Here is a 26,375-nt window from a genome sequence, read left to right as displayed (position 1 = left end):
AAAAATGTAATTATTCTTGGAAATAATATTTTTTAAAAAAGAGGAACCAAAAAAAACATTGTCTGATTTTATTTGTGTTTAGGGCCAAAATCTGTGATCCAATTCACTGATAGCTTTGGCTCTCCAGGGCACAAAATAGAAGTTGATCTTTTATCTGGAAATGGAAGAATGTCAGCATCTTTTGCAAATGAAGGAAGATTTAAAATAGGATCTGGAAGTTCTACAGGATCACTTGTTTGAGGAAAAATAAACACTGAGCCTTCATTTTGGTTCAAGGGGTCATGGAAGTCAAGATCATAAGAAGACTCATTATGATGTCCATGTTCATGACTGTGCTCATGGCTACCAGATCCATGGCCATGTGTGTGGTTGTGCCTATGACAACCTCTCCAGCCAGAAGTGTGTCTGTGGCTATGCCACTCTTTGTGGTGCCCTTTATCACCCTCACCATGTTCATGCTTGTGCTTATGATCATGATCATGACCATGTCCGTGCTTGTGACCATGTCCATGCTTGTGACCATGACTGTGTCCATGTTTGTGTCCTTTTCCATGCCCTGGACCATGCACATGTCTTTGACCACGATTGAGCTTAGCATTGGGAGGAGCACCATGATCATGACCATGGCCATGATTGTGATCATGACCATGGCCATGATTGTGATCATGACCATGGCCATGATTGTGATCATGACCATGACCTTGCCCGTGTCTATGTTTGTGCCTATGCCTGTGGCAACGTCCACGGCCTTCCTGCAATGAAAATATAAACAACAATGTTAGACTGATTAAGAAAAAGTCAGAAGCATCAACCAAACTGTCTAGACAGGCATTAGTTTTATTGGTACTACCCCAGTATAAAAGGCTGAAGTTTGATATTACCCACGCTCTGTCTCAGCTCTCCTAGTAAAAATCACCCTTCTAAATCACACAGGTGGAGTGGTGGCTCTGGAGATTCTACTTTGCTGGGCCCTTGAGCAATTCATCCAGGGGCGCTGTACAATGGCTGACCCTGCACCCTGACCCCAAGGGATATTCGAAAAACCAAGTAATTTCCTTCGGGATTAATAAAGTATAATAAAATATATCTAACTAGTTAGTGATCCAAACCGAGGAATATCTTTTATAACAAACTGTTCCACAAAAATCTGGCATACCTTTGATTTTCTATATAAATAAAGTAGTCTGTTATGAAGTAAAAATAAACGTTTGCCTTTGATACTGCTTCTTCACTGCTCCCAAGTCCCGGATTCAAATCAAGTTCAGCATTTGTGTTAAGTTAGTGTGTACTCCCTCTATTGTATGATTAGGTTATCTTCTCACATACCAAGGACTGAGGGAATAAGTTAGTGACTCTAAATTGGCCCACTAATCGTCTGTGTGCTGTGCCATAAACTGACACTCCATCCAGAGTTGGTTGCAGCTTTATGACTAGTGTTGTCTGGGTGTGATCCAGTCCATGACTCTGAAGTGGATTAAGCAGGGTTGACAGTGCCTGAATGGAGTACCAGTCTTATTTATTACATATCTGGGGCATCGGGCACCCATACCGGGTGCACTACCTACTAAAAAAACCTGCAACTGACATTAGCAGGTCACTTCTTGGTTTCAGTATGGTTCCTTTTCAACACTGGATGACCTCTATCATATTTGTCCCTGTTCTGTGGCAGCCTGGTGCAGCCTTTGCCCCAGTATACTCTGAACATGAAGAAAGTATATATACAGTGAAACCTCGGTTCACGACCATAATTTGTTTCAAAACTCTGGTCGTAAACAGATTTGGTCGTGAACAGAATTAATTTCCCCCATAGGATTGCATGTAAATACAGTGCAATTAATCCGTTCCAGACCGTACAAACTGTATGTAAATATATATATTTTTAAAGATTTTTAAGCACAAATATAGTTAATTACACCACAGAATGCACAGCGTAATAGTAAACTTAATGTAAAAACATTGAATAACACTGACAAAACCTTGAACAACAGAGAAAGTGAACACTGCAAAAGTTTGCGCTATAGCGCTATGAACTGCTCGCTAAAAGCAATTTTTTTACATTGAGTTTTAAGCACAGAGAAAAAAAATGAACATTTCAAAAATCCGTAATTTAATAAACAACCAAGAAAAGTAACATTGCAACAATGTACACTACGAACGAATTGCTGTAAACATAAGTGAAGTGGAGGTTAAAATCCAATAGAAAAAGTCTTCATTAAATACAGCGAGGTTAAAACAATGCTCGAATCCGTCTCTTTAAAAACAAGCCTGGTGCATTCTTTAACTGCCTTCTTGGCCGTATGCATCCAGCCTTCTCTATCTCTCTGTGTGTCTCTCTCGTGTGTGTGTGTGTGTGTGTGTGTGTGTGTCTCTTTCTTGCTACACAGGGAATGCACAGGGAGAGACTGAATACGTGCGGAAATCATCTGCACGCACAAACTGAAAGGGAAACTGGCTTGTTCGTATACCAAGTGTATGGTCGTGAACAGATGCAAAGGTTTGGCGAACTTTTTGGTCGTAAACCGATTTGTACGTGTTCCAAGACGTTCGTGAACCGAGGTTTCACTGTATGTGTAGAAATGGTAAATAAATTCATAGAGATGAACACTTAAACTATACACTGAATTCTGTCAAGGCACATACAGAATCTTATTTTTGTGTACGTGTCAACACTCTGCAGCTCAAACATCTAAATTCAGATCTACACTTTGTTTTGGTGCCCTAAATTCTGACCCTCCTGTAGTTTTAAGAGTATAGCAAAATCTGTATGTTAGAAGCAGAGATACAGTGAAGTGTTAAGAAGCCCATCTCCTGATGAAGGCTCCTCTAGTTCCCCAACTTCTTCCTGATATTTTTCTTTCATTTCTTTGGAAATAGATCAGATCAGTGGTAGATTACTCAAATTTTTTGAGGTTGTCAAATTGAGAATACCACACCAACATACAAATTCAGGAGATCTCTGCTGCCACCATTTGCTACTTGGGGGGAACTCTATGGATAAAAGATGAAATGTAGTTATACTATGTCAGCTTAGACATTAAGGTACTCAGACTTATAAGAGATACATGGATACATGAGTCTTCATGGTAATTTTATGTTGATCTGATATTTTGATTAGATTTACTGTAAATTCCACAAAAGTTCAGAGAAATACACCACCAGATATTAGAACTACCAAGTATTAGTAATTAAACTTTTATGATTTAAATTTGTTCCCAAAGCTCAGAAAGTATTACTTTTATATTTATTTTGATATAAATATACATAGTAAAGAATAAGCTTTTAAAAATGTGTTATTTAATTTCTATTAATAACATCTAAACAATATACAGTGCTAAAGTAAAATAGTTAGAATTCCAATGACAGTATTAATGACTTGCATTGTTTTTGTTCTTTTGTCTATTTTATGAAAGAAAACCTACACAGCTAAGAGGAGAACACTGAACTTCCACTAAGACAGCACCCAAAGCAGGATATGGAGTTATGAAGAAGCAGTGCTGACCACATCTAAACTAAGCAGATTTGTGATTATCCATCTATTATGTTGTCATCATTTTTGTATTTCTACTGTGGTGCACAACTTCTTAACAGCAACATTTAGCTCTTATTAACCACCAAGTACGTGTACTCCTGTTTGGCAAATATATGTTATTTTTTCAATCTCTGTTTTTATTACCCCTGTTTTTGATTTGTGGTATATGTAAACGTCTAGATACAAATATTGTTACAAAACTGTCCTTAAGTAGATCTTATTCAGGCACTAGCCTGGATCTGGAACAAATTTTCATAACTTTAGAAAAAAAATACATAGGATTGTAGTTAGTGTCAGCTACATCTGTCATGGGTCACCAATTCCTGTGAAATCACATCTAACAGCACAGCTGAGGAACAAAAAAGAGACGGAATTATCCTACAGTATGAAGGTACCGTTTATACAGTACAACTGTTTTCATGAATGATAAAATTATCAAAACTAAAACACAATATAAAACAACAGAGTTAACATATTTGTTTCAAATTGAGGGTTGAAGGAAGTCACAGCTTAACCTATCAACTCAAGCCAACTCAAGATCCAAGGCAAGAGGCATGCTACGGCATGTTAACATTCATAGCTTTGGTTTAAAAATATGATTTGTACCTCTGGTGGGAAGATTTCACAAGAAACAGAAATGTGAGGACCATCAGGTGCCAGAATCCGTGAACCTTTGCAGAATCCAAATCGCTATTAAAAAAAAATAAAAAAAAAGAATATAGCTTTTAGACAATGATCAGCTCAGTCTATTTGGTATTGTTGCGCTTCTTTTAGTGTAATTTTCTGTCCCACAGTACTTCGTTTTAAATAGAGAAACATTGCAGGGTGTGTTTTATAATAATTGCACTACTGCCTATCGTAGAGAATTCTGAAGTATATGTTGTTTTAGATATATATAATGGTTGTCTTAAGTTAATTTTATTGATTTATATCCTTTAACCTTCAGTATACTATTATTAAATCATCAGCAGACACATGCGGGAGAAACATCAGGTTGCAGGGAAAAAAAAGCTGCATTATCCAAGGTACTGTGGCAGGAGATGAGGTGTCCTGGTAGAAAATTAGGCGTTGAGGAATGGTTAATATGATGAAATACAAATGGTGATCAGGAGAGCAGACAGGGATAGTGAATGTTTTAAGGTGGAGGTAGGGTTGCAGAAGAGATCTGTTGCTTTTCATGATAGTAATGGAGGTAGTGTCCAGAGAAATGTATGAAGGGTTGTTGCTGGGAGCTCTTATACACCTAAAATCTCATACTGATGACAAAGATGTGGAGCAGAATTGAAGGAGAAAATACTGAAGTGGAAAGCTAGTTTGAAAGTGACAGGCCTTAAGGGAAATGCAAAAAAGATCAATGTGATGTTTAGAAATGTATGGGCAGGAGGCATGGAAGAGTTGTATGGTTGTAGAGCATATGTGGTAAAGGTGTTGGAAGAAAGTCAATCCAGAGCATAGGTTGTCAGTAGTGAGTGCATAAAAGAAGGAGTAAATGATAGTCTGAAGGGAAATTTGTTTGTAGGACATTTGGGAGAGGGGTCCTGAATGCTGATTTAGCAAGTGCAAATTTAGATTATGGCAATAGAGTTATTTTCGAGAAAAGAAGGTGAGTTATGCTCCTTTTTTGATTTGTTGAGTCCAGGTGGAGGTATGGGCACATCGGTGACAGTAAGGGTGAGAAATGCTTCCAAAAAAAAAAAAGAAGCTTTCACCCATTCTGTCTTCTAAAGGAGAGTGTCTGGCAAAGAAGAAAATGACTTAAAGAAACTGTGAGAAGCAGCATGGCATACGGGAGTGAGATGATCCAATAAAGATAGAATGTGAGGCAAAACTGGAACAGATACAGATGAAAATGACGAGAAGGATGCAAGTGGATGATGAATGCTGTGTTATGAGAAAGATTTGGTGCAGAGATGATACAGTTGGTTTGGGCAAGTGGAGCAAAAGACAAAGGATGATTAACTGCAGAGGTGCACCAAGATGGGGTGGAGGGGATGAGGCCCGGAGGAAGGCTGAAACGGGTGTGGTTGAAAGTGGTGCTTAATGAAAGAATTGGGCCTCCACTCCAAAGAATGTAGAAGACACAGAGAGTGGTGGAAAAAGATCGGGGAGCAAACTACTAACCTCAGTAAACCTGAAAATGGCTTTAAACCAGTGATGAACATACAGTACATTCCTATATGTACTGCAATCCTGTTTGGTCTATACAATGCCTTGAGATTGCACTTGATGTGAAATGCACTATATCAACCTGAGATTAATTGAACAATTGAATTTGTAATCAGTGTACCTATCAGAAAGACTGCAGACTAACTGTTCAGCATTAGTTATTTCAGTTGATTGGTACCTTGAATTTATTTCAGTTTGAATAAATTGATTGAATTCACCGGCACAGTTACACATATGCTCTAAACATCTCTCTATTACATAAAAAAATCTTTTGACGTGACAAGACTTTTTAGGAGATAAGACTTTTTGGAAAAGATTTTTTCCAAGTCCTGTGAGACAAGAATATCGCCATGAGATTCTTTCAAGTCACGCCCTCCTATCAACCATTTTCAAACAAGACCACAGTACTCTCACCTCTCAGTCTTGTGAATGTTTTTGTCAGACACACTTCCTGCACTCTCGGCTCTAAATTTTAACGTTTTCCTTACTTAATGTTCCCAATTAAAGAAGACGTATTATGTCCAAATCTTATTGAAGAAATTCATCACAAAGGGTTATCGACAGAAAAAATGAGTACACGGGCAATCCTAGCACCTAGAAACGATGAAGTCAAATGAATTTACACCAAAAAAAGTCGATCGGTAACACTGTAGATTGGTTAAATGCGTATCAATAGACTATGCTGAAACAGTTGGTGGTGATCGTGCAGAAGATGAAAACAACAACTTACAATATCACAAAGAATATCTACAACCATTAACACTGTCCGGTCTTCCACTCCCCAAATTACTGTTGAAAGAAGGATGTATCCAAGAAAGGTAATGTACGTAGTACATCTTCCGCAGATAACATTACACAACAAAGGAGATTTTGATATGCCATTCATATTAAAACGTTTTAGAATAGCTTTTGCAAAGACAATTAACTCTCAGAATCAAACATTCGAAAAAGTCGTTTTATTTAATAGAGGGAAAGAAATGAAATTCAATCACGGGCAGTTAATACGTCACATTGATGCAAATGTAACACTTCAAATGAAAATTATAATTTGTTTAAATTGTACATTCGCATCCCCATAGGCGAGTGGCTGAACCGCAAAGAGCCTAGCGTATAGTGAGGGCACGGGGGTTGGCAAGCAAAGCGAGCAGGGGGCAAAGCCCCCTAGTTATAAAGGAAACCAAATCTATTGGAATGAACTATTTTGTCTTTTTGGCTAGTGGTCTGACCACTCTATATATTCCATACATTAATAAACTTACATTTTTTGTTCACCTCTGTTGAATTTAAAATTAGTCTTATAAATTATACTTCCAGTTAAAAGCCCAGGGCATTTAATCCATACTGTATATCTTCCTTCATCACAGCAATTAAAGACCCTATGGGCTTTCATAACAAACTTTAATGGAAACAAATAAATGTATAAAAGGTAAGAACAATGAATGGGCTGTCCAAGAATGACAGAGCTTGTGCCCTTTTTAAATATACTGTATGTTTGACTTTTAAATGCTAGTTAATTCTTTAAATGGTTTTCAACATTCAGACATTAAAAGGTTAAACTGTGCAGATAATCTAAATAAGAATGACTATTCCAGGACATTAAATGAAAGAAAGAAAACTCCAAATTGACTTACCGTGTCAGGATTTTCAATCTCACAGATGAAATCTTCAGTGAGATTTTCCTTACCGCACCCAGTTTCATATATTATATAACTGACAAAGTAAGATGCACCAACTACCCACTAAAACGAAAACATAGTAAAACAAAACCGTTTATTCACTTTAAGTTGCAAATTTTAATACTACTTTTAATTAAAGATAAAGTACCATCTCCATTACCAGTACCATTATGGTGTCAAAAGGATCTGGAGCCAATTCTAGCAGCATTAGCCAGAAAGCAGGAATGTCAGTGCATTTCAATGGGAACACATTCAAATTTAATGAACAGACAATGATTGTAGTCCCTCGAAAAGGCACAATATTAGGTAAAGCTTGTTTGTTAAATGAAAAGTATTTGATTTTCTTGTATTAATGTTTATTTCTTGATTTTACTAGTGATCAGGGGCCTCATGTATAAACGGTGCGTACGCACAGAAATGTTGTGTAAGAACTTTTCCACGTTCAAATCGCGATGTATAAAACCTACACTTGGCGTAAATCCACACACTTTTCCGCGGTACCTCATACCTTGTCGTACGCAAGTTCTCCGCTTGGTTTTGCAGACTGGCGGCACCCAGCGTCAAAGCAGTGCTACTGTTCCTGTGTGGTTACACCTTATTTTCCTCACGCAGCTTTATAAATACACTGAAACTAACCGCATATTGTTTATTAGTGTAATGCATCTGATTTTAATTAGCTTGTAACAATATAATGGTTCAGGGAATATCCATAGTATTCCAAATACCATAACTGCTTTAGCGTTGTTACTCTAACTGCACCTTCTTCTTCTTTCAGCTGCTCCTGTTAGGAGTTGCCACAGCGGATCATCTTTTTCCATATTACTCTCACTGCACCACTCAGAGTATTTATATCACTGTATCTGAGTGTGAATCACAGCAGCAGCTGATCGGAAAGAGAATTATCGGTATACAGCATCAAGCTCACGCTCCCTCAGCCATGGCAAAACGTTTCAAAGCCTTTCTTGTACGGACCTCACGGTTCAGAAACAGTTTCATCCCAAGAACAAAAAACACAGTTAATCAATTGCACCTTGTAGAACTGTTTGTACTTATAAGTACAATCACCCCACTGTAAACTTGCACTACAGTTATAATATCGCACAACCTGAGCCACTTTATAAAGTGCATATTTACATATGATGACGATATCATTTTAAGGTGAAATGCAGCAAAATATGTTTATTATATTATACAGATAAAACTTTAACTTCATTTAAATAATCTATATTCTTCACTGGGAGTGTCGTGAAGGATAGAATAAACATGTTCTACGAAGATACTTCAATGTTCCTTAAACGTTTTGAAGAATTGGTGCTCTAAGCTTACAGATGGCTTAACTTCTATTACAAAGCTGATTGTGTGGTGATTGGGTATTTGGGGAAAGAAAAGCAAGGACTGCAGTGGTGGCTTCACCAATATATATTGAATATAAAACAGAAAGAGAAAATAACAACACAGCTAAAAACGCAGCAACAAATTTCGGCAAAAGTTAAATGCTTGTGTCATGAGCATGAGGCGGCTATGCAGTGTCTGCAACGGACGTGGCCATCCATCGTGCATAAGCTACCTTACTGATATTGGCGGGTGAAGGAGCCACCGATTCTTCCTCTGCCCAGTGCCACCACAAGCCTAGAGCTGCCCCTGAGTACTGCTGCAATAAATTATTTCATCAAAGGTCGCACACAATCACTGTGCCGTGAAACTCATGTTTAATAACATGCTTTAACTCTTATCATCATGAAAATTATATCACGTATACATCTCAGTATTTTAGTTATTCAGAGAACTGTAATATCACGAATGTAATGGATTCTGTGTCCAGTTGGAGGAACAGAGCCGGTTTAAGAAGCAAGTAGTGATTCACACACATAGAGCACATAGAAGATCAAATACAAAACAAAGCATTTAACGTGCTACTTTAATTACGATGCGATTTGAGAAACTGGTTGATTCTAAGATGAAGTTTATGATGTTCTACTTTAATGACAAAATAAACTACGTGTTAAAGTGGAAATGTCGAGATTGAAGTTGACATTTCGTGCTTTTTCCCCACCGTGTGCCTTTTTTCTCTGTACCCTAATAAGCTTTCATATGACACTCAGACAGTGGGCTACAACTCGCCTTTTCACGGTGACTTTGATATGTGACTTCTTTTTATTTCCGGCACTGTGCAATTTTGTGAATGTAAGCTTTCAAGTTTCTCCAACACGCTATGTCACTCGATCAACTTCCTTTTGTTGATTATACCACGGTTTATTTGAACAAATAGTATGTTTTTCCTTTGCCTTGGTATTCGCTGAAATTCTTATATTTTTCCCATTGTCTTTTCACAGAAGGCTGAGCTTAAGGGCGATTTATATTCATTTGCATATTCAAAGAGGCGTAATTCTGGGAGGAGTTGGGGCGTTACATAAAGCGCGTGCATGAGCGTTACTTTTCACGCTGATCGGGATTTATGTAACAGAAGAACGTGGAAGTTGGAGTACACACAGTTTCCTGCATCTGGATTTTTCTGTGTGTAAGCACATTTAGGCTTTTGTGCTTACGCCATGCTATAGTGCGAGTTCTACGCACGGCGTTATACATGAGGCCCCAGGTCTGAGCTCATCCTTAAAAGCAAGGGGTACAAGGAAGGAACCATCTCTGCATGAAACTCAAGGCCACTGCATGACTCACCCACACACCAGGATATTTAATTATTGATGATTAAAGGGGAGTCCTCGAAGAAATACATGAAGAACACAGAAAGTCCATCACTCCAGCTAGAAATCCACCAAGATGCAAGCACTTTTTTGTACCATTGTGTTCCTGTGGCAAAGCTAATCTCCTTTAACTCAAGAATTATCACTCAGTTTTATTGAAAAGCTCTTGAAAACTAAAATGCCACAAATGTTTTGTCAAAAATTTGAAATGTATTCTGTGAAGAAAACTTTATTACAGTATCTGTTAATTGCCAGAAGTGCAGTAAATATTTAAATAGTATTTTCAGTATCCAGTTCATGTGTCAATAGAAAAACAAAGAAAACAATAAAAATATTTACCTGCATAGAAGTTTTTGTTATCTTCTTTACTGCAAATAGTTTGGAATTATTACTTTCCTTATTGAATTTGAAAAGTGTTTTCTTTGCAGTAACAAGGTATTGACTGTTTTCTGAGGAGCCTGAAAGGGGACAGTCAGGACATATTCGTGATACTGTTCTGCGTGGAACTACAAAAGAAGAAAAATTAAATATAGTTAACTGTATCAAATTGCATTATACATTGTTTATCCTAGTACCATTCCTTGAAACATGTCCCAATCACTGCACTGGGATGCACATTCAGACCAAAGGGCAAGCATGTTTGGGCCTGGCCATTATTTGGATGGGAAAAAGCTTGGGTTGCTGCTGGTATTGGCCAGACCAGCAGGGGACGCTTACCCTGTGGTATGAACGTGGATCCCAATGCTTCAGTGCAGTGACAAAGACACTGCACTGAGATGGAGGAGACATAACACTGAGGTCCTGATTCTCTGTGGTCATAAAAGATCCCTGGGCATCCTTTGTAAAGAGAAAAGTATATCCTAATGCCCAGGCTTAATTGGCCTCCATGACCTAGTCATTCTGTCCCTCCTAATTATCCCTTGTCTCTAACTGGCTCTCTCTCTCACCACCTAATAGCTAATGTATGGTGAGTGTACTGGTGCAAAAATGGCTGCCGTCCCATCATCTAGGTGGATGGTACACATTGGTGGTGGTTGAAATGGCTCCCCACTTACTGAAGCACTTTGAATAGTGAGAAAACCGCTATATAAATGTAAAGAATTATTATTTCCGCTGATGCAATAAAAAATAGTTTGTAGTTATTTGGTTCGGTTTGATTCAATTAGATTAGATACGCGTTAGTAAACCCATGAGGAAGAAACATAAAAAACAAGGATACAGACTTACAGGACAGATAATACAACCAATCATTTGATAAGTAATAAATAAATAAACTTAAACTTAATGAGTACATCAGATGGAAGCACTGAATTGACTGATAGCAGTGGACAGAAAAGATCCTCAGAGGTGCTTTGTAGCACACCATGGTGGAATTGCCAGTGGCTAAAAGTGCTCCAAGACACTGCCTCCTTGAGGGGACGGAGGGGATTTTTCATTATGGTATACAATTTTGGGAGTAAGCAAACTTTTGATTTAAACAGATAAATGGCAACAACTCAGGAACCCTGAATGTTGGAGATCAACTGGTTGGACATTTACTTGACTTCTCATGTTCATTTGAAACTTTTGTTATTCATTCAGTAATAATTTTCCTTTGCTGACCTGCCCTGTCTCATCTCAGTGACAACAATACTGTTGAGTAATTTCAGACTGTCATCCAATACTGAATGCTAACTAATGGTTGCAAATCTTGCTGCTATGGTCCTGATAAATTCCAGAGACCATGAGCACCTGAAGTGGCATTATTGAGCTGAATGTCCCACATTTTAATGGAGTCATGTAAATGAGCAAATTAATGTAAATATTGCAAAGAAGGTTGGTGGTGTTTTAATCCTTGCATCTCGTTTTAGCATTAATGTTCCTATACATTACTATGTATTAGAATTAACTTGTTTTTCAATGTATCTTATTATTATGTGTTTTGTAATGGTGTACAATTGACAGGCATTGTATATAATAACTTATCATCTGGATATCAATAAGGTGTGCAGCACAGTGGCTAAATCAACGATCCAGGATCCTTGTTTTGAATGCTATAACCAGAAGTTGCTCACTAGAGTTTGCATGTTCTTTGATATGCCATTCATATTAAAACGTTTTAGAATAGCTTTTGCAAAGACAATTAACTCTCAGAATCAAACATTGGGTTTCCTTCCAGGTACTCTGGTATTCCTGTCACATTCCAAAAAATATGAGCGTTAGATTAATTGGGAATTTCATATTGCCCGTAGTCATGTATTGGTGTGTACATGAGCAGGTCCTGTAATAGTTTGGTGCAATGTCCACAACTGTTTCCTATTTATATACACACTAGCTTATGAGATATATTATATATATATATATATATATATATATATATATATATATATATATATATATATATATATATATATATATATATATTGTATACACTGTATATATAAGATGGTTAAACTGCTAGATGATACGAAACTAGGTGAAATGGCTGAGAATCAAGGATTAGCTGAACCACTGGAGGAGTATATGGAAGATGAAGATGTAAGGGGAGTAAGGCCAGGTGTATCAGAGGTGGGTTCAAATTGTTCTATCATGGTGTGGATAGGAGGAAAAATGGAGTAGGGGTTATCCTGAAGGAACAGTATGTCAAGAGTGTTTTGGAGGTGAAGAGTGTCGGAAAGAGTGATGATTATGAAGCTGGAAATTGAAGGTGTGATGAGAAATGTTGTTACTGCATATGCCCCACAAGTTGGATGTATAATGGATGACAAAGAAGATTTCTGTAGTTAGTTGGATGAAGTGGTGGAGAGTGTACCCAAGGGAGACAGAGTGGTGATTGGAGCAGATTTCAATGTACATGTTGGTGAAGAGTACAGAGGAGACGAGGAGGTGATGGGTAAGTATGGTGTCAAGGAGAGGGATGAAGAAGGTCAGATTGTAGTAAATTTTGCGAACAGGATGCACATGGCTGTCATGAATAAGTATTGTAAGAAGAGGGAGGAACACAGGGTAATGTTCAAGAGTGAAGGAAGATACACACAGGGATGTTGTATCCTATGCAGAATGGTCAGTCTGAAGGAGATAAGAGACTGCAAAGTCATGGTAGGGGAAAGCGTAGTTAGGCAGGATGGTGGTCTGCAAGATGATATTGGATATCAAGAAGAGGAGGAGAGTGAGGGCACAGCCAAGGATCAAATGGTGGGAATTGAAAAGGAAGACTGTAAGGTTAAGTTTAGAGAGGAGGTAAGACGGGCACTGGGTGGCAATGAAGAGTTACTAGATAGCCGGGCAACTATAGTAGAAGTGGAAAGGGTGACAGCTAGAATGGTGCTTGGTGTGACATCTGAACAGAGGAAGGAGGACAAGGAAACCTGGTGGTGGAATGGGGAAGTACAGCAGAGTATACAGAGGAAGAGGTTCTCGAAGAAGTGGGATAGAGAAATGCAGAAAGTAGACAGGAGAACAAGGAGATAAGGCATACGATGAAGATATAGGTGACGAAGGCTAAAGAAAAGGCGTATGATGAGTTGTATGAGAGGTTGGACACTAAGGAGGAAGAAAAGGACCTGTACCGATTAGCTAGACAGAGGGACCGAGCTGGGAAAAATGTGCAGCAGGTTAAGGTGATAAAGGATAAAGATTGAAACATACTCACAAGTGAGGTGAGTGTGTTGTGCAGATGGAAAGAGTACTTTGAGAGGCTGATGAATAAAGGGAATGAGAGAGAGAAGGTTGGATGAAGGGGAGATAGTGAATCAGGAAGTGCAACAGATCAGAAAAGAGGAAGTAAGGACAGCTATGAAAGATGACATACCTGTGGAAGCATGTTTAGGAGAGATGGCAATTGTTTAGTGCAATCTTGGAACGTGAGAGGATGCCTCAGGAGTGGAGAAGAAGTGTACTGGTACCGATTTTTAAGAATAAGGGGGATGTGCAGAACTATAGCAAATACAGAGGGATAAGATTGATGAGCCACAGCATGAAGTTAAGGGAAAGTGTAGTGGAAGATCCTGGAGTAGAAGGAGACTCTTGAGAAGTGGAAATATGCTCTACAGAGGAGAAGAATGAAGGTCATTAAGAACAAGAAAAAATACATGTGTATGAATGTACTTTGTAAGGGAAATCAGAGGAATGGTGAGGATGCAAGGAGCAGAGATGGCGAAGGAGGGGAAATTTAAATACTTGGGATCAACAGTACAGAGTAACAGAGATGGTGGAAGAAAGGTGAAAAGAGAGTGCAAGCAGAGTGGTGTGGGTGGAGAAGAGTGTCAGGAGTGATTTCTTTTTTTTTATTATTTTATCAATTTTATTGTAATTATTCCATACAAATAAATACATTTTTCCAAAAAAAAATAGGAGAAAAGCAACTTAACCCCCACCCTTAAGAAAGAGAGCCTGGCCAACGGAGTAGAACTTAAAGCTTGTAAACATACCTAAATTGATTAGTTTAAAAGGGCAATAAAGATGAATGGAGAAGAAAAATAAATGCGGAAAGAATTGCTTCTTCTGTACTTTAAGAGCTTATTCTAAAATATTATTGATTAGATCCTGCCAGGTTTTGAAAAAATTCTGTACCGATCCTCTAACTGAGAATTAGATTTTTTCCAATTTCAAATAGTATAAAACATCGGTTTCCCACTGACTTAAGAGGAGAGCAAGGATTCTTCCAGTTTAGCAAGTTAAGTCTGCATGCCAAAAGTGTAGTGAATGCAATCACACTTTGTTTGTCCTTCTCCACTTTAAGCCCATTTGGAAGAACACCAAACACAGCTGTTAATGGCTTAGGAGGGATTGTGACACCAAGGCTGTCTGAAAGGTAATTAAACATTTTTGTCCAGAATGATGTTAATTTAGTGCAGGCCCAGAACATGTGACCCAGTGAGGCTGGGACTTGATTGCTGCGTTCACAGGTTGGATCTTGACCTGGGGACATTTTGGACAGTCCTCTTGGATCTTTGAAAGGGAGGGACTGTAAAATAATGTTATATATTGCAGAGATGGTGTCTAAGTACTTGAAATTGAGCAATATTTCTTCCAGCCTAGAGGAGGGTGCAAGATGTGGAAAATCGAGCAGGTTCTGTATAACAAAGTTCCTAATTTGAAGATAGTGAAAGAAATGTGTAGCTGGAAAGTTAAATTTGGATTGTAATTGTTCATAGGATACAAAGATGTTGTCTATATAAAGATATCTAAGCAATCTAATCTTAAATCTTTTCCAGATATTAAAAACTGCATGTTTGCGAGGGTTGAAAGAGGTGGTTCTCTTGCAGAGGTGCCACAGATAAAAAATTCTCCATCCTAAAATGCTTTCTACATTGATTCCATATTCTGAGTGAGTGAAGCACTAATGAATTATTAGTAAAATGGCGATAACATTTGTTGGGGCACAGAGCAGGAAATAAGAAGTACTGCAGGATTTTACTTCTATTGCGGGCCAAGCCTGTGTATGTTCATCTATTTGTGTCCAGGTTGTTATTGCTTGTATGTTTGCTGCCCAGTAATAAAACTGAAAGTTAGGCAGAGCCATGCCACCTTCTACCTTAGGTCTTTGTAGGGTCGCTCTTTGGATACATGGATGTTTTGTGTTCCAAACAAATTAGGTTATTATTGAATCTAATTGCTTAAAAAATGATTTATTAATGTATAGTGGAATGTTTTGAAATAAAAAAGAAGCTAAGGAAGAATATTAATCTTAATAACATTAATTCTTCCAGCTAGAGTGAGATGAAGGGTTGACCGTCTATGCAAGTCTTGCTTAATTTTTTTCCAAATACAGATGGCAAAATGTTATTGATAAAGAGCTTTGAGTTTACTCATGTTAACCCCTAGGTATTTAAACTGATCTGCAATGACAAAAAGTAGGGTGTCTAACTTAATATTATATGCTTGAGAATTCACTGGAAAGAGTACACTTTTATTCAGATTAATTCTGAGATCAGAAATTTTGAAATTCTGCGAGTGCTGTTAAGACTGCCGGCACAGAATTTTGTGGGTCTGATATATACAGTACCATATCATCTGCTTATAGAGATATTTTCTGTTCCAGTCCCTCTCTGATAATCCCCTTTATCTGATAAGCATTTCGACAGTGAACTGCCAGTGGTTCAATGGCGATTGCAAATGGCAGTGGTGACAAGGGGCATCCTTGTCTGGTACTACGTTCTAGTTTAAAGTAGTCTGAGCAAATGTTGTTAACACAAACTGAAGCTTCTCGATTGGTATACGGTAGTTTGATCCATGCACAAATGTTCGGGCCAAACCCAAATTTCTCTAATGTAGTGAAAAGGTATTTCCATTCAGTTATGTCAAATGCTTTTTCTGCATCCAATGACAATATTTCTGGGGTGTTTGACTTTACTGGTGAGTATATTACATTAAATAGGTGTCAAAGATTGGAAGTGTCGACCCTTGATAAATCCAGTTTGATCTTGCGATATTATTGAAGGCAGCACTTTCTCCATCTTTCTAGCTATGAGTTTTGAGAGTATTTTAACATCATTATTCAAACGTGAAATTGGTCTGTATGATGCACATTGTAATAAGTCCTTATTTTGTTATAGGAAAGGAGTGATTTCTGACAGACAGGTATCACCAAGAGTGAAAGGGAAGGTCTACAAGATGGTAGTGAGATCAGCTATGTTATATGGGTTAGAGACGGTGACACTAGCCAAAAACAGACAAAGCTGGAGGTGGCAGAGTTAAAGCTGTTAAGATTTGCATGGAGTGTGACGAGGATGGACAGAATTAGAAATGAGTACATTAGAGGGGTCAGCTCAGTTTGGACAGTTGGGAGACAAAGTCAGAGAGGCAAGATTGTGCTGGTTTGGACATGTGCAGAGGAGAGATGCAGAGTATATTGGGAGAAGGATGGAGCGGCTAGATAAGAGGAAAAGAGGAAGGCCTTTGAGAAGGTTTATGGATGTGGTGAGAGAGGACATGCTGGTGGTGGGTGTGACAGAACAAGATGCAGAGGGCAGAAAGATAGGAAAAGGATGATGCGCTGCGGTGACCCCTAAGGAGAGAAAGCAAAAGAAGAAGAAGAAGAAGAAGATTGTAGAAGCGTTATGGAGCGAGTACTGGTATAGTCAGATTTGTCGCTGCTTAAATTTAATCAAATAAATGTAAGGTATTACACATGAGTAGTTAAAATGTCTAATCTGAAACACATGATGGGAGGTTTAAAACTTGAAAATACAATTTATGAGAAGAACCTTGAACACATGGTTGACTTGTCACTATGTACAGTACTGTATATCCAAACAGTGCTGTTAAGAAGGCTAATAGAATGTTAGATTATATAGCCCAATGTGTCCAGTTTAAGTCAAGGGAAATCATGCTTAAGCTATATAGTTTATTAGACTTCACCTGAAATTCAATGTGCCATTTTGGCCTACATATTACAAAAAGGCAGGGCTAGGGAATGTCCAGAAAAGAGCAACTAAGTTGATTCCAGGACTGCAAGGTTTAAGCTTTAAGAAAGGCTATAGAAGGTGAACCATTTCAATTTATACAGACATAAGATTAAAAGATGACATGGCTGAAGTTTTTAAAATTATTTTTAAGTTAGTAGTTAGTATGATGAATCACAGTTATTACTTTAAGTTATGCAATAAGAACACAGTTGTAATAAGAGTGCAGTTTGCAGTTGTTTTATTTATATGAAGAATGTAAAGAGGTCATAGTATATGCAGTATTCGAATTCTAAGTAACACGACCTTGTTGTATCTGGCTTTCGGATAAAGTGACATTGCTGCTCCTTTTGTGAACCGAGAGAGTGATATTTCATGCACTGCAACCAATGTCATCTTGTTGCATATTAATCAGCACATACAATTAAAGATTTCACTGTACTCTGTACATGTGACAATAATGACCCCATAAACCTATAATACAGCCTGGACAGGAGTTCTGAAAGCTTTCACGATAGTGGCCGAAACTAAAGGTTCATTAGTGCTTGGGGTGGCTGTTCATTGCAATATGAATTTGAGTCCCCGGTGCAATTTTACTTTCTGTAGTAGTGCTGTAAGACATAGCAAATAGAGGAGGGTACAGTCAAGGTGGTGTAGGCAAGATGAAATCATCTCCATCCTTTAATTTTCTGATTTCCTTTTCAGTGTGAAAAGATTTTCTAAAGTCAAAACGTATTCACTTCACATGTGCATCCCCTTAAGTGTCCAAAAAATGTCTTTGATACTCACATACCCTTTAGATGCATAGTAAATACACTACTTTTCACCATACTTTCTGAAATCCACTTTCTACAGTGTTAATACTTAATTTTTCCCCTTATCACATTATTGCTGTTTAATTTCCTTTTACCCTTAAATTTGATTTAATTTCTTTGAATTTAATTATTTTTGAATTGCTTGAGAATCATAGGAATACGTTTAGAAGAGCAAATACTTCTAGACAAATTCATTGGTGGTTGTTCTGTGAATTGCTTTGAACTGAGTGAATGCCAAGTCCAAAAAGAATGTTTTTATAATGACTTACTTGGTGCGAGAGAGCAGTTATAGCTGTACAGGTCAACTTCTCGGTTAACTCTGTTAATGTATATAACAGCTTTGCAGGTGCCATAAACCTAATAAAGAGGAAAACAAGATATTAAAAAGGAAAGATTTCCAAAGGAAAACATTTTCATAGGATATCCAGGTTTGCATATTGGATAGAGAGTAAAATTATAATACAGTATATCCATAAATTACAGCTTTATTTATTTTAGTGGCATAGAAACTACATGGTTAAGGTATAGCGGAGTGAGTGTTTTAAACAAAATGTAACAGTAAAGCTTTAATCCTTCAAATTTTATTTTTACTTTTAAATATTTTCATCAAAACTATGCAAGAAATAGACAAGTTGATTAATCAATAACCATGTACTCTGCGGTTTGTGTCTGTAATGCATTTTGGTATGTTTGGGTCATGTCAGCTTGCTCACACATTACACATTAGAGTGAATCTGTAAAAAAAAAAAATGTAACCTCTTTAGGGACTGAAAATAACCATATGTACATATCTAGAGGTGTGCAATGGAACGATGTCCAATCTAGATGGGACTGTCTCACTTATTGCTATTAGTACTTGCCTTAGCACCCAGCCACCCCAAACACGGTAGACAAATAGCAAGCAAACATTCAGATATACAGTAGGTGGCAAGGCGGTGCAGAGGTAGTGCTGCTCACAGTAAGGAGACAAGGGTTTGTGTTCTGGGTTCTACCTGCATGGAGTTTGCATGTTCTCCTCGTGTCCATGGGTGTTCCGGTTTCTTCCCACAGTCCAAACACATGCAGGTTAGGTGAACTGGAGTTTTCTAAAATTAGCTATAGTGTGTGATAGGCAGGGGTGTGTGTGTGGATACGTGTGCTTGCCCTGCGATGGGGTTTGTTTCTGCCCTGAGTCCTATGCTAGCTGGGATAGGCTCAAATAGACCCCCATAACCCAGTTCAGGACTTAGCAGGTTAGAAAATGACTGACTGATGGCAGACATTCAGATATAAATATGTACATGAACCAAATATGGACTCTCAGCGACATTAGTCTATTACCTACATTTTTAACTATATAAATATAAAAGAAAAAAATCACAAAATATATTCTAGGCAGACTTTTTTTTTAAACAATACCACATGATAAGAATATAGACAGGTTTTTCTTAAAGGTAATACTTACAGTTTCAAAAAACTGTTTGGTGTTACATTGCGTATAGTCTTTCCTGCTCAAAACATTACAGTCTGTGTCTAAAACATGAAGATTAAGGTAGAAAGTATTGCCCATTCCCTAAAATGGAAAATACAAACAATTTATTAAATTCAAAATCAAAATAATATTATCCTATTGTATATAGCAGTATAATAACCTATAAGAGCAAACTGAAAAAAAACAAAGATGTTTGTTAAATCAATAAAACTGGCTGGCAGCACGCTTTGGTGGAAAGTCATTCACACGAATACTGTGTCTAAAACAGGACTGTTCTCCTCACCACTGAATTATAATTGACATCTGACATTCTCCGGATCACTTCTGGCCAGAGATATTTTTTTGTATGACTTTAAAAAGATTGATGAGCTTGCATCCCATTGAGCATTAGGTTGCTTAATGCAAGGTAAGATGAGCCAAAGGCACTGCACTGTGTTTACTTGACTCTGATCTCCCTATGCAAGCTTCCATCAGAAACACATTTTGGTGATGACGTGAATTACAGCACCCCCTTCCTATACACACATTACTCACTTTACATGCAGCACGTGATCACAGCTAGACAGAGTCTATGCATGCGCAGTGCCACTTTATTTATGAGTTGTTAAATAAATATCATTGACTGTTACCTGTGGGAGGCACGGTGGCGCAGTGGGTAGCGCTGCAGCCTCGCAGTTAGGAGACCCGGGTTCGCTTCCCGGTCCTCCCTGCGTGGAGTTTGCATGTTCTTCCCATGTCTGCTTGGGTTTCCTACGGGTGCTCAGGTTTCCTCCCACAGTCCAAAGACATGCAGGTTAGGTGGATTGGCGATCCTAAATTGTGCTGTGTGTGTGCGTCCTGCGGTGGGCTGTTGCCCTGCCTGGGGTTTGTTTACTGCCTTGCGCCATGTGTTGGCTGGGATTGGCTCCATCAGACCCCCGTGACCCTGTAGTTAGGATATAGCGGGTTGGAGGATGGATGGATGGAAGTCACCTGTTGTGACAATTTTCCATTAGCAAGTAGAAAGCTGGCTTCAAGTAAACACCAGTCACAAAAAAGAAAGAAAAATGACAGCATGTAAAAAATGCTTTTGCTGCACTTGCAGGTGTGCTTAGATATCAAAATCCAGTAATCGAGCTAACTTTATGTCAATTGCCATAACTGTACATTAAAACTAGTGGTTTACTGGAGTAACAATGGAGTAAGGGGCTTCCCGGGTCCCCCCTGCGTGGAGTTTTGCATGTTCTCCCCATGGCTGCGTGGGCTTTCTCTGGATGCTCCGCTTTCTTTCCACAGTCCAAAGACATGCAGGTTAGGCGCATTGGCCATCCTAACTTGTGTGTGTGTGTGTGTGTTTGCCCTGTGGTAGGCTGGCACCCTGCCCGGGGTTTGTTTTTGCCTTGCACCCTGTATTGGCTGGGATTGGCTCCAGCAGACCCCCGTGACCCTGTGTTAGGATATAGCAGGTGGGACTGACTGACTAACAATGGAGTAACAATAGCATTATTTGTAATATTTGAGTTTTTAACAGATATTATCTGATATTACAGTACCCAAGCTGAAACATGACTGAGGCTTATTTTTTACTGTCATATAGACCTCAGGCACTATTCATGTTTTTTAAAGGCTGCTGTTGCTAGTCAACATATGAAGTGCTCTGAGTGTTCTTGCATTGAGGACATGTTGGTAAAAATTCACCAATACACAGGCTCTCTTAGTTACCAGTTAGCGACTGGCTAAATTGTGGAAAAGTGCCATGCTGGCAACTTTGACATACAGTACAATTAGAGCTATTAGCTCAGATTAACTTTAATTGTTGGTTAATTTTATTGGTAGCTAACATTACTAGTTAAGTTAATGTATTTCTGCTATCTGTTGACACTGGAAGGACAAAATGAAGTTTAGTTAATTCATACGTATAGGTGTTATATTCACATTTTAATTTTTTAAATAAATATTTAGCCTTATTTTTGACCCTGTATTTAATACATTAAGTACGTTTATTAAGAACATTCAGTAGTAGTATTGGTTGATTTTTATTATGATTAATAGCAGTAGCATTTTATATATTATTAATAATAGTAGTATTAGAATTTATTGTTTTTATTTTTGTGTTGAATCACATGTCACAAGTGATACTATTGGCTATATTAAGTAACAAATCAATTGAAAAAAATCATTGCCATTAAAAAACATTCAAGTCCAAATCTATGGGTTGCCCACCAGATTGCAGCAACCCTTTTTCAAAACTTAACTTCATCATGACATACTTGAGGTCATCCATGACACAAGAACATATAAGCAGCTTAGATATCATCAGCATCAAATCAGACCTGGCACAGCAATTGATAGATGACTTGGCCACCAAAATAGGTAGACATGTGCTTTTGTGATATAAAGCAAAGAGACTAAAGAAACCCCTAAACAATCACTTTCAACTTTTAATTATTTTACATTAGGGAGGAGAATGCAACATGTACACTATAGATTGGACAACTGCGACTGTCAGTGTGAAACTGACGGGGTGCGTGGTATCAAACTTTTGAGTTTTATTTAATTGATGTTAAAACATAACACTGAGAAAGTGTCGGACTTTAAAGCAGCTGAAAAAGAAGTAATAGATCTTCTTGATCTGTAATAACACTAAAAGGAAATGTAAAAGGGGTTGTCTGACAATCTGCAGAACACTGTTTAAATACCTAACTGCATTACAGTACATCATTTTAATGATATCTTAAATTAATAAAAAAAAAAAGGCATTTGAATTGCCCTGTTGGACCGTAAATGTACTAGTTTGTGACTATTACACTTAAAATAATTTATTCAGTAGCAGTGAGAATAATGCCACAGTTGAGCAATTAATCAAGAACATTCTTCTGAACTGTGAGAATATTTACATGCAAACATTTATTGTATGTTCAGAATTAAATATAAAACTGCACTTTACAAACCACCGGGCACACAGCGATACCTTTTTAAGATTCTCTGCATCTCTCAACACTGTTACAGAAAAGCACCACATGCAAAGAAAAGCAGATGAAGGCAAACTGTTTCCATAACAGTTAAGCATTTGCTGCGTCAAGCTGATTTTACAGTATATGGCTTCAAATAAAAGTTGTTTTTTGCAAATCCATAATCATTATAAAATCCCATAGGGCATGTGCATGCCGTTCTTTAATAATGTTTTGCTGGTGATGTAAAACCCTAACATTGAAATAGAGCTCTTTGATCTGTCCTATCTTCAAGGAATGAATGAGAGGGGCTGGATGATGACTGTTTTTTATACAATTAATGTTACCACAAACAGCAACATTAGATATTGAATGCTAGAAAAGTTGTTAACCTTTCTTCTGAATTCCTTTTTGAGTTAAACCATGTTCAGAGTGTAATCAAATGGATGCTTTGTATTGTGTTTCAAACTGGCACGAATATTTAAACTTGAATCACTTGATTGATTTCTTTTTCCTCTCCAGGGTCTCCTCAACCTGCTCCCTCCTCTCGCTACAGATCACAATGTCACCTGCAAACATCATAGTCCACAAGGACTCCTGTCTAATCTTGTCTGTCGACCTATCCATCACCATTGCAAATAAGAAAGGGCCCAGAGCCGATCCCTGATGTAATCCCACCTCCACTTTGACTGCATCTATCACACCTACCGCAGACCTCACCGCTGTCGCACTTCCCTCATATATATCCTGTACAACTCTTACATACTTCTCTGCCATCCTGGTCTTCCTCCTACAATACCAAACTCGTCTCTAGGCACCCTGTCATATGCTTTCTCCAAGTCTACAAAGAAACAATCCAACTCCTTCTAGCCTTCGCTGTACTTCTCCATCAACACCCTCAGAGCAAACATCACATCTGTAGTGGTCTTTCCTGGCATGAAACCATACTGCTGCTCTCTAATCATCACCTCCCTTCTTAACTGAGTTTCCCCTACTCTTTCCCATAAATTCATGCTGTGGCTCATCAGTGTTATCCCTCTGTAGTTACTACACCTCTGTGAATCATCCTTATTCTTTAAAATCAGTACCAGTACACTGTACTCCTCAGGTATCCACTCACTTTTCAAGACTGCACTGAACAATCTGGTTAAAAGCTCCACTACCATCTCTCCTAAACATCTCCATGCTTCCATATGTATGTCATTTGGACCAATAATCTTCCCATTTTTTATCCTCTTCCTAGCTGCCCTTATCTTCCCTGCTAATCCATTACATTTCCTAGTTCACTGTCTCCACATCATCCAACCTTGTCGGTTTTTCATTCTCTTCATTCATCAGCCTCTCAAATTACTCTTTCCATCTGTTCAACACACTTTCTTTGCTTGTAAGAATATTTCCATCATTATCCTTTATCACCCTCTGCCAAGCCAAAAGGTACAGGTCATTTCCTCCTTCCTTAGAGTCCAACCTGTCATACAACTCATTAGACGCCTAATCCTTAGCCTTTGTAATCTCTCTCTTCACCTTATTCCTTATCTCCTTGTACTCCTGCCTACTTTCTTCATCTCTCTGACTATCCCACTTCTTCTTTGTCATCTTCTTCCTCTGTATACTCTCCTGTACTTCCCCATTCCACCACCAGGTTTCCTTGTCCTCCTGCCTCTGTCCAGATGTCACGCCAAGCACCCTTCTTGCTGTGACCCTTCCTACTTCTGCTGCAGTTGCCCAGCTGCCTGGTAACTCTTCACTGCCACCCAGTGCCTGTCTTCCCTCATCCCTAAAACTTCACTTTACATTTTTCATTTTTCAGCTTCCACTATTTGATCCTTGGTTCTGTCCTTGCTCTCCTCCTTTTCTTGATCTCCAATGTCCTACAGACCACCATCTTATGCTACTTAACTACACTTTCTCCTGACACTACTTTGCAGTCTCCAATCTCCTTCAGAATGAAACTCCAGCGTAGGATATAATCCACCTGTGTGTATCATCCTTCACTCTTGTAAGTCACCCTGTGTTCCTCCCTCCTCTTATAATATGTATTCACCACAGCCAGGTAAACCTTTTTGCAAAATCCACTAACATCTGCATTTCTCTCCATGACACAATACCTACCCATCACGTCCTCATCTCTTCTGTTCCCTTCACCAACATGTTCATTAAAATCTTCTCCAACCACTACTCTCTCTCCCTTGGGGTACATTCTCCACTACTTTATCCAAACCGCTCTAGAAATCTTCCTTCTCACCTATCGCACACCCAACTTGCAGGGAACAACCTTCAATTTCCTGCTTCATAATCATCACTCTGTCCAACACTCTTGACATATTGTTTCTTCAGAATAACCCCAACCCCATTTCTCCTCCCATCCACATCATGGCAGAACAATTTAATCCCACCTCTGATGCATCTGGCCTTGTTCCCCTTCCATTTGGTCTCATGCATGCACAATACTTCAGCCCTCCTTCTCTCCATCAAATCGGCTCTCCCTTTACCAGTCATTCAACATTCAAAGTTCCTACCCTCAAATCCACTCTCCTACCCTTCCTCCTCTCCTCCTGGCTCTGGACACACTGTTATGTTATGGCACACAGTACTAAATGCCTTCTCGTTATTAACAAATGATACAGCGAAATGTTTTTCAAGTACAGTACTTAATATCTCATAACCTTCTCATAGTCTCTTAAGCCTTGCATATGTAGCGAGACACATCTAAAAGGAGCCGGCAATATGGAAGAGACAGACTGGAAGTCAGAAGTTTGTTTTTAATAACAGAAGCCGCCATAATTTTCCTTCGACTTGAATGGCTATGTCTGTTGTATGGGTTGTTGGCCCAAATTCTTACATGTAAAGACTAGTAAGGTGTTAGGATGAAGGAAGGGCTCCAGAGCAAAGAGTCTTTAAAATGATAAATACACACTGCTATATATACAGTATATATATGGTGGGTGGGATAAAGTAGGTTTACAGTTGTATTATTATTATTAGTAGTATTATTATTATTCCTATAGCTTTATTAACTCAAAAATCTTATTAATTTTATTAATTCTAAAGTATCTTCCAATGACACACTTTGGTACAGTCTCCTAATTGCCGGTCTTGTGTACTCACAAGTGTAAACCTACTTTTGTCTACCCCGAGTGAGATATACAGTATATACTGTACTCTTCTTCAATATAGCGCGATGAGCATCGGTGCAATATGCTCCAATGTCCGTAAAATAATCTTATTTCACGACTGTCAGCTGTTACGAAGGAGTGTTCCGGCAGGACTCACCTTGTTCTGGATGTGTGCTTCATTAATGCGGTAAAGTGCTAAGATGTTGCCCTCATCTTGCCGCTTATTAATTTCCCGCACTGCGCTCCCAGCAGCCAATGTGACCAACGAGTCGTTACACGCGGCCTCTTGCAGAGGCGCATTCTCAACTACCGGCGTCTGGCAGCGGGCTTTGGCCAGCAGTGTGACAACAACGGTCACGATTAGAAGCTTCATTCTGCTGTAGAAAAAAGAATATAGGAAAACGTAACTATATTACGACAGGAATGAAACAGACAATGTAAGAGATGAAAACACTAGCCCGACTTACCCAAAACGAAGCTGCTGTTGCCTGACTTTTGTGCGTTTCGATTGATTGCCTTTATAGGGATTTCACAACAGGTGGGTAAATATTAGTATTGACCAATGTCCATTTGGGCGTTGTGGCT

The 26,375-nt window shown here is 38.5% G+C and overlaps 1 protein-coding gene across 2 annotated transcripts; it reads right to left on the bottom strand.

The window, feature by feature from the left end:
- LOC120532297 (fetuin-B-like) lies at positions 1–26,375 on the bottom strand. 2 transcript variants are annotated; one of them, XM_039758191.1, is made up of 9 exons: positions 26,258–26,375; positions 25,948–26,167; positions 19,718–19,825; positions 18,543–18,630; positions 10,413–10,579; positions 7,327–7,434; positions 4,136–4,219; positions 695–752; positions 1–622 (listed from the first exon to the last, which is right to left on the bottom strand). In XM_039758191.1, exons 2-9 carry the CDS (start codon positions 26,161–26,163, stop codon positions 69–71), a joined length of 1,383 nt encoding a protein of 460 aa, XP_039614125.1. In that variant the 5' UTR covers positions 26,164–26,167; positions 26,258–26,375; the 3' UTR covers positions 1–68. The 2 variants fall into 2 exon arrangements, with proteins under 2 accessions (XP_039614125.1, XP_039614116.1); XM_039758182.1 differs by having other exon boundaries at positions 1–752.

This window comes from Polypterus senegalus, chromosome 1, assembly GCF_016835505.1.
Source record: "Polypterus senegalus isolate Bchr_013 chromosome 1, ASM1683550v1, whole genome shotgun sequence".
Classification (NCBI taxonomy): domain Eukaryota; kingdom Metazoa; phylum Chordata; class Cladistia; order Polypteriformes; family Polypteridae; genus Polypterus; species Polypterus senegalus.
This window is presented reverse-complemented; position numbering and strand designations above follow the sequence as displayed.

What these genes read in the sequence shown, in the direction of transcription:
- LOC120532297 (XM_039758182.1), bottom strand. Translation starts at nt 26,163, where the DNA reads ATGAAGCTTCTAATCGTGACCGTTGTTGTCACACTGCTGGCCAAAGCC. An exon ending in AAGCACACATCCAGAACAAG is followed by an intron (nt 19,826 to 25,947) that starts GTGAGTCCTGCC and finishes TTTCCATTTTAG; the next exon opens with GGAATGGGCAATACTTTCTA. An exon ending in TAACAAAAACTTCTATGCAG is followed by an intron (nt 7,435 to 10,412) that starts GTAAATATTTTT and finishes TTTTCGTTTTAG; the next exon opens with TGGGTAGTTGGTGCATCTTA.